The sequence below is a fragment of the Pecten maximus genome, chromosome 1, assembly GCF_902652985.1.
Source record: "Pecten maximus chromosome 1, xPecMax1.1, whole genome shotgun sequence".
Taxonomy (NCBI): Eukaryota; Metazoa; Mollusca; class Bivalvia; order Pectinida; family Pectinidae; genus Pecten; species Pecten maximus.
In genome coordinates, this window is record NC_047015.1 from 20,356,849 (window position 1) to 20,365,901 (window position 9,053).

Below are 9,053 nucleotides of genomic sequence, written 5' to 3' on the forward strand. Positions count from 1 at the left end.
TAATTACAAAAATCCCTACAAAGCAGTTATTTTCCTGACCATCTCATTCGAGACGTGCACAGGGTATACAAATATTTATCTACCCTTAGCAACAATTAGTTTCCCTGTTATCACATTCCGTGATAAACAGAGTTATATACAAAGATAGTTTTATCTAAAATACTAATTCACAATTATTTTCCCAGTTATTGCATTTCGCAATAAACGAGGTTATAAAATCCAAATAGTTTTACGCGACTAGCACATTTACAAAGTTACTTTCCCAGTTATTGCATTTCGCAATAAACAAGGTTATAAAAACAATATTTAAGAAAAACCCTAGCCTACATAATTATTTTCCTTGTTATTGCATTACGCAATAAACAAGGGTTATAAAATCTCCCCGGATTACCCAACCACAAACAAGAGTTACCTCTCTTGGACTGTCTACTGCTGTCTTCGATGCTGGAATCTCGAATCCTCAAATATTCCGGTTCACCGGCTTTTATAGTCCGGAACTTGTTATTCACGTGCATCCATAGAGACACGATAGATACAAACTTTATTTGCATTTGATATATCGAAGTTTACATTTAACTTTTAATCATTTTACATATAACACTCACACTCAAAGTTTGCACTCAAAGCACTCACTGATGCTAAAAATAGCTTACGTAAACAAACCGGAAGTTGACGTCATAATGTCAACACAGTCAACTGACAAATTTTACCGGGAAACAAGAACACGTCTTTTCCCTAATTTTAACAACAAATGACACTATCTTCTATCCAAGATAAGTATCTTTACAATGTATGTAATTTAATAATTTATAAGAAACACAATGAAATACAATTTCATTACATCATGGCATGTGAAACAGACACAGAAGACAGACTGCCGTAAGGCTACTTTCACTCTTTCTCTATTCTGTTTTAAGTATTATCATTGTATCATGTTATTATCAGGTCAAACAATCTAGGTGTCTGTGCACTCTAGTCAGCCTTGGCCACTGCTTAGTTTGGAGGTAGGAATATATTGTATTTAGGTTGTTTTCATGCTGGATTTCATATGTTCTGTATGTATCAGTGTCATAATATTGACTATATATATATGAATATACATATTTATTGCATTTTTGCCAGTGAAATATAGAAATTTATCAAAATAATAAAACTTAAATTTTCACTGCAGCGATGAGTAGTGAAAATATAAGATTTTGCAGTGAAAATATAACTTTTTCGTTTTTTAAACCAATCAGAGCTAACTTTTGTATTCACCTCATTGAAACTTGCTGATTTTTCCAAATACATTAGCATATAAAGATAAATTGGTTATTTTGCTGTATTTCTGGGCATATACTCACTTGACGTTAGCTAGTCAGTCCTTTCAAAATAGTGCCGTCAAGTTGACATGGAGTAACGTCACACAGACATGACATCATGAATTATGTCACTGATTCCCGAGCTTTTTGACACTATTAATTTTTCGATGTTTTTAATTTTGTTTTTAAGCCTGTAAATGCAATAAAAAGAAAATTGAATGGTTTCCAGTTTAATAACATATATATTTCACTTGTATAACAGATTATTTCGATATTTTTCACTCGTGCTTCATACTCGTGAAAATATTGATATTCTGTCATACTCGTGAAATATATGTTATATTAAATGGGAAACCATTTAATATCCTCTATTTATTGTATATGACATTATGTAGCTTGTATCATGAGTTTAACCTACACGTACATTCATAAATCTATGGAAGCCCAGTTCCAAAGTTACAGTAATCAGTGCAGTGTGTATAGACACTCAGATAGAACATGTATGGAAGCCTTGAGGTGTCTGTATACATTCAGATCCTCACCATCTCATCCCTTGGCCCCTAGATAATGTTTACCCTTTCTTCAAAATAAATTTACATCCTCACTACAGCTTTTTTTTCACTGTTTTTTTTACTATAAATGCACAATTATAAGACAATCTCAGTTGGCTGAATAATTTGAGAAGATGAGAAAACTGTAAATTATTCATTATTAAACTAATTGCATCTTACCTAAATTTTTCTTGTTAAATGTTTCCTCGAGAACAAATTGCGCTTCATTCTAAATGGAAAGAAAAGAAAAAAGTGATCAATAAAAAGACAAGCAAACCTCAATTAAGTACACACTATTACATTTTCATTAGTTGTTTATTCGTCTTCAGGGTATAATAATGTTAGAATTTATTCTTATGTAGATAAAAAAGTTATAATGAATTCAGCTGACATCCCCCCTGGAAGGTACAATGTATAGTGCATGTAAACCTAGTGAAAATAACAACGTGATTACACTCACTTAATGCTACATATTTTGCTTTTAAAACCTGCATTATGTGACATGTACATACTTCAGAGACAGAATGAAATGTGAACAATTGGGCAAAAACAACTGTACCTATTCCACTGGGAGTCACCAGCTTTGTTATAGTTTTTGCCAATAAGCCTAAAATGCTAAAATATTTCACATAAATACGTCTAAAAATACTTTGTTTCTTGCAGTGACTTCTGATCATTAAAACTTAAAGTGCAAAGGATGGTGACATGTTTCATTGGTGTATAGTATGAGGTAGGGGGAACTACTCTTACAACAAAGCCCCCTCCATCACAGTGAATACAACAGGGGGAATAACTTCTGTAAACAAAAATACCTTACCAAGGAAAATAGATTTTAGTTTCGAAATTTAAAAAATTTAAAGCAAACCAGCTAGAAATAAAGTGAAGCAGATATTTATTGAAGTGTACTAGGTGCTTTCATATTTGTCTTTACTTTTTTTACTTTCGGTAATTTCCTTTTTTGAAATACTAGTACTAATTTATCAAATGTTAATTAACTACAGCACAGATCAAATGGTAATGTTAATTACAATTATACATAAATAACAAAGTGGACTATATAACCTTGTCTATACCCCAACAGATCCATAAACATACAGTATTTCATGACATATAAAGAATGAATCCTGAAGCACACTGACAAGTCTACCTTTTCTCATAGTGAAGAACAAGTGAGATTTTAGCCACAGAGAAACACAATGTCCTTAGCTTTTTATCCACAGAGAAACACAATGTCCTTACCTTTTTATCTACAGAGAAACACAATGTCCTTACCTTTTTATCCACAGAGAAACACAATGTCCTTACCTTTTTATCTACAGAGAAACACAATGTCCTTACCTTTTTATCTACAGAGAAACACAATGTCCTTACCTTTTTATCTACAGAGAAACACAATGTCCTTACCTTTTTATCTACAGAGAAACACAATATCCTTACCTTTTTATCTACAGAGAAACACAATGTCCTTACCTTTTTATCTACAGAGAAACACAATGTCCTTACCTTTTTATCTACAGAGAAACACAATGTCCTTACCTTTTTATCTACAGAGAAACACAATGTCCTTACCTTTTTATCCACAGGGAAACACAATATCCTTACCTTTTTATCCACAAGGAAACACAATGTCCTTACCTTCTTATCAACAGGTAAGCACAATGTCCTTACCTTTTTATCCACAGGGAAACACAATGTCCTTACCTTTTTATCCACAGGGAAACACAATGTCCTTACCTTTTTATCCACAGGGAAACACAATGTCCTGACCTTTTTATCCACAGGGAAACACAATGTCCTTACCTTTTTATCTACAGAGAAACACAATGTCCTTACCTTTTTATCCACAAGGAAACACAATGTCCTTACCTTTTTATCTACAGAGAAACACAATGTCCTTACCTTTTTATCCACAGGGAAACACAATGTCCTTACCTTTTTATCTACAGAGAAACACAATGTCCTTACCTTTTTATCTACAGAGAAACACAATGTCCTTACCTTTTTATCTACAGAGAAACACAATGTCCTTACCTTTTTATCTACAGAGAAACACAATGTCCTTACCTTTTTATCTACAGAGAAACACAATGTCCTTACCTTTTTATCCACAGGGAAACACAATATCCTTACCTTTTTATCCACAAGGAAACACAATGTCCTTACCTTCTTATCAACAGGTAAGCACAATGTCCTTACCTTTTTATCCACAGGGAAACACAATGTCCTTACCTTTTTATCCACAGGGAAACACAATGTCCTTACCTTTTTATCCACAGGGAAACACAATGTCCTGACCTTTTTATCCACAGGGAAACACAATGTCCTTACCTTTTTATCTACAGAGAAACACAATGTCCTTACCTTTTTATCCACAAGGAAACACAATGTCCTTACCTTTTTATCTACAGAGAAACACAATGTCCTTACCTTTTTATCCACAGGGAAACACAATGTCCTTACCTTTTTATCCACAGGGAAACACAATGTCCTTACCTTTTTATCTACAGAGAAACACAATGTCCTTACCTTTTTATCTACAGAGAAACACAATATCCTTACCTTTTTATCCACAGGGAAACACAAAGTCCTTACCTTTTTATCCACAGGGAAACACAATGTCCTTACCTTTTTATCCACAGGGAAACACAATGTCCTTACCTTTTTATCTACAGAGAAACACAATGTCCTTACCTTTTTATCCACAATCACCACAGCTGGTGTGTTGACATCAATTTGATAGCCAGGTACTAATCTCTCCAGGAACACAGAGTGGTGTTTTAAATCAATCACATGTAAATTCAATGTTCTGTTACTCCTGCAGTATAATCCATTCACCTTCTCCACATCAAAGCGACTGAAATCTTTTACGAAATCAAAAGGTGATGTCAAATTTTGTTCTTCCTGCAATTTTAGCTTTTTGCATTTGCGGTTTTGAAAAATCTGATTACTTTTGGTTATAAAAGGGTCTGTTGTTTTTCTAGACGAACATTTGTCATTGGATAGCACATTATAGCTACACTCTTTACAACACAAAGTCCGGTACTCATTGGTGTTATAGTCTTGGACAGTATTTAGACACTGGGGTAAAGAATTGGCAAGACCGCTGAACATGGCTCCAGCTGAAAGACTTGTGGGTGTGTCTAACATACACAGATGTGACCTCTCCTCCAGGAAAGGCGTTGCTTTGACATGTTTACAGTATTCACACACTGTCCAAGAGTCAGCTTGACTATATTCTTTATCATGACTAGTCACCAAGGAAATACAGCAGTTTTTATCATTAGTAGGGGGCATATATAGTGTGTTTTTATACACTTGTTTGTGAAGACATTGGTCCGTCTGTTGTAGGTGTCCCTCCAAACTTTCCACCCGACGACGTATGCTTAGTTCGACAGCATCCCGTATGAAAAAGCTATTATTACAGTTCAGGTAATGTAAAGCAATCTCACGTACCTGGAAAAGAAATTAATTTTTACTTTTAATCCATTTAATTAAGAGCATTTATCAAAAACTAATTTTCAGAACTTAACACAATTAATACAAATCTCTTCACAATTCAACCTTGAATGATGCTCAATAAAAGATGGCCAAGTGTGTGAAGCATGATTTAAAACGTCAAAACACTAAAGTTAGAATCATCCTGAAATTTTATCAACTTTTATTCAAATTCATCAAGAAATGAAATCACAAGTCTAGAGTGCTTGCAAAGAGTTTCTTAAATTAAAATATTAATCACAAGTCTAGAGTGCTTACAAAGATTTTCTTAAATTAAAATATTGACCTTTTTCTTCGAAATCATCTCCGTGAAACTCCAATTCTTTGGAGATTTAACAGTACAGTGTATACTCTGTCTAAACCGGACTCTGTCCAATCTGGATATTTGCCAAAACCGGCCAAATAATTTGGTCCCAAAAATTCCCTTCTTTATTTATAGTAAATAAACTCTGCATAATCCTGACTCTGTCGATTCTGTAATCCGGCCATATATTCTGGCCCCATTCCTTCTGTTTACTAGTAAATCTACTCTGTATAAACCGGCACCAGTCCCATTAATGTTTCCCTGGTAGCGGTGGCTTTAGGGGCTCCCAACGAGTGTTTATACAGTTGTAATTGCCGCACAGGTTTATTATCAATTGACCATTTACCGTAATTGTCCACAGGTGGCTACGGCAGGATTAACACCTAAACAGTTTTTACGTACAATAAAGAATGCATTTTTGTTAATTGATACCCATAATGTTACGCGTTTGTAAATTTATCGTAATTAAGAAATGTTTCATGCTGGCTGGCTTCCCCTTTGCGGACCTCTCTACACGAACGTACCCGGATGAGGAAGTTGGAGATGATGATGACGACATACCTTTTGTATTAATCTGTTTGTTTTATTAACAAACATGGATCTCGCCACAGCCGCCAACATTAAGGACCAATTAGAAATTGAGGATAATTCCTCAGATTGGGAATCTGCACTTGTAGAAAGTGTCAGATCAGTTGATTATTTGGACTCAGTGGAAGGCCTCTTAAAACAAACAACAATCAGTGATTGTTTACAACCGATGTAACGTTTACATAGTGTCTTATTGCCAGTGTTGAATTAAATTAGTAAATTCAAAGTTTGTATATGCATGAATAATGCACAATGACATCTACTTTATGATATATCTTTCATTCATTTTTTGCATTCAACAACAATATAAAAGTAGAATCTCTACAATCCGGAACTCTCTACAAACCGGCTTTATTATGTGGTCCCAAAGGTGTCCAGATTAGGCAGAGTCCACTGTACTTTATAAGTGGGTGAAATTTCACTAAAATCCCTTAAGGAATAAGTGACTAAGGCCAAATAAAATTAATTTCTTGTTTCTCAGGCCCGCCCGCATCCAATATGAACCCCCGCACCACTCACTTTTTATTGAAATCAAAAAAATAAAAACGTCCGCGCCGAAAAATAAATTGCACATGGTAGCAATGATTTCCATTCAAATATCTTTTTCTGGCAGTGTTATTTTACCCTGGACAATCATATCGAATTATAGCGACACTTGTTCGTTTGGCGAACTTTACAAGGGTCTGCGCGATGGATCGCTTGGTCCCGACGACTGGTCGTTTCCGCCAAAATTCACGGATCATGATGTGTCGGCCGCGATCGGCTAACGGAAAGCTGATGTTTTTGATAAAGTAATGATCGATGTCTTTGAAGGTAAACGAAGCAACAAAACTGTTTGGACATTATGTAAGAACCAAATCTTAAAACATAGGGAGTTCCTGATCACTTGTGTACATCTGGTGAACATTGAACATAAAATTGTATTTCAATTGTTTTTCAATTTAAATTGCAAGTTTAATACCAGAAAATAAAGACAATAGTTTAAAATTAAGATTTCTTTATTCATTTTATGCATTTAACAATTGACACAATTTCAAATCACATGGTTCATGTATATGTATCATTATGTGACTGAGAGAAAAAAATAAAAAAGTCCCTCCCTCATCACATTTTTAGGTAGTAAAAAAAAAAAAAAAAAAGCCTCCCTCCCTCATCCTTTTTTGGAAAAATGTGCCTGAGAAACAAGACATTAATTTTGTTTGGCCTAAAACACAGGCAAGTTTTGGCATCAGGCAAATGAGCATCCCTACACCACCTCCATCATTCAGTCACCAGAAAATAAAAGTTCAAATAAAATCCCCTTTATTTTGATGTAATATGTCCAGGTCTTGGACATCTGATTCTACCTTATCAAACACACTGATATTTCATAAGCAGAAACATGGTTATCAGGCATAGTATCACTTACTCACTGATAATTATATGGACGACATCAATCTACAACTTTAGGAAATAACCTTTTCCAAGTCACACAGTCTGAATAGTTTTAATGATTATGAGATAAAGCTAGAACTGACCATGTTGTAGTAATATCTGTCTGTATGTAGCTGATTTACAGGGGTAAACACTAACATGGCTGGTCCCATGTTTATGGCTGAAGACAAATGCTGCGTTTTATGTCCAGGGGGAGACAACCACTGCACCACAGTCTGAAAAAGACCGATTGATACTGGCAAGAATAATCTAAATATACCACACTGTGCCACGACATTAAAACATATTGATATCTTTTTTGTTTTCATGCAATGTCTACATTTAAAATTAAGGGCCAAGCCAATTATAAAAGTATGGGAATCAGTATAGGATAGTGGGAAGGTAGGAGACAAATTGGTACCGTATCGTAGATAAAATGTACAGGAAAGGTGTGTGACCAAGGGTACTTATTCAGAGCATAGCTATATTATATGATTTACATTGTACATTCCTTAATTTACAAACCTGTTGTTTGTAAAGTCCAATCCAATGTGTTATGTATTCATAAGTAAAATTGTTGCTTTGAGGATAGAGCTGAAATGAAAATGAACAACATTTTATGTACTGATATATATATATATATAACCAATCTTAAATGATCTACATATCTCAGCCATAGGACATATCAGAGCCATAGGACAAATTGTTTCTAGTGAAAGTTCTACACAATTCCATCACTTGATTTTCCTTCTTATATTTGTCATGTTGGAACATTGATCAAACTACACAGCAAATTGTTATGAATGTTTAATAATACATTATTCCCTCACATCTTACCAGCAGTATTATCCTGTTAAACAATTGGAAAGAAGCAAAACAAGTTTAAAAAATATCAAGATATCTCTGTAGAGAGAGCCTTGTTTTAGACAACCTAGAACATCATCCTTTGGGTTGGAGATTTCTCTATCACAGCCTAAAGGAAAGGCAAGATATTTGTCAGACTTACTAATGATGTATTTGTCAGACTTACTAATGATGTATTTGTCAGACTTACTAATGATGTATTTGTCAGACTTACTAATGATGTATTTGTCAGACTTACTAATGATGTATTTGTCAGACTTACTAATGATGTATTTGTCAGACTTACTAATGATGTATTTGTCAGTCTGTGTAAAATCAAACTTTTGGTAGTGTGTAAACCTAAGAGACTTGCAAGACTCGGCTGAGTGACGATGGCTGTACGGACTGGCTGATTAAAATCTGTAAATAAAATACAATCCACATAGTCAACATGGCTTATAACAAACATCAATGGACCATGAAAAAATTAACTTTATTTCCAGAGTTTATTTCCGATTTGTAGTACTGGAATGATGGTAGTAAAACATTGGTATACAA

General features: G+C 34.4%; 1 protein-coding gene across 1 annotated transcript in view; it reads right to left on the reverse strand.

Moving 5' to 3' along the window:
- Positions 1-9,053, reverse strand: part of LOC117333381 (thioredoxin domain-containing protein 11-like) — a gene marked incomplete in the record, with an annotated part of 89,317 nt that overhangs the window by 55,999 nt on the left and 24,265 nt on the right. The window contains 5 exon segments of the mRNA XM_033892691.1: positions 2,033-2,081; positions 4,544-5,305; positions 7,757-7,888; positions 8,178-8,246; positions 8,803-8,915. Coding sequence (XP_033748582.1) covers positions 2,033-2,081; positions 4,544-5,305; positions 7,757-7,888; positions 8,178-8,246; positions 8,803-8,915 — 1,125 coding nt within the window.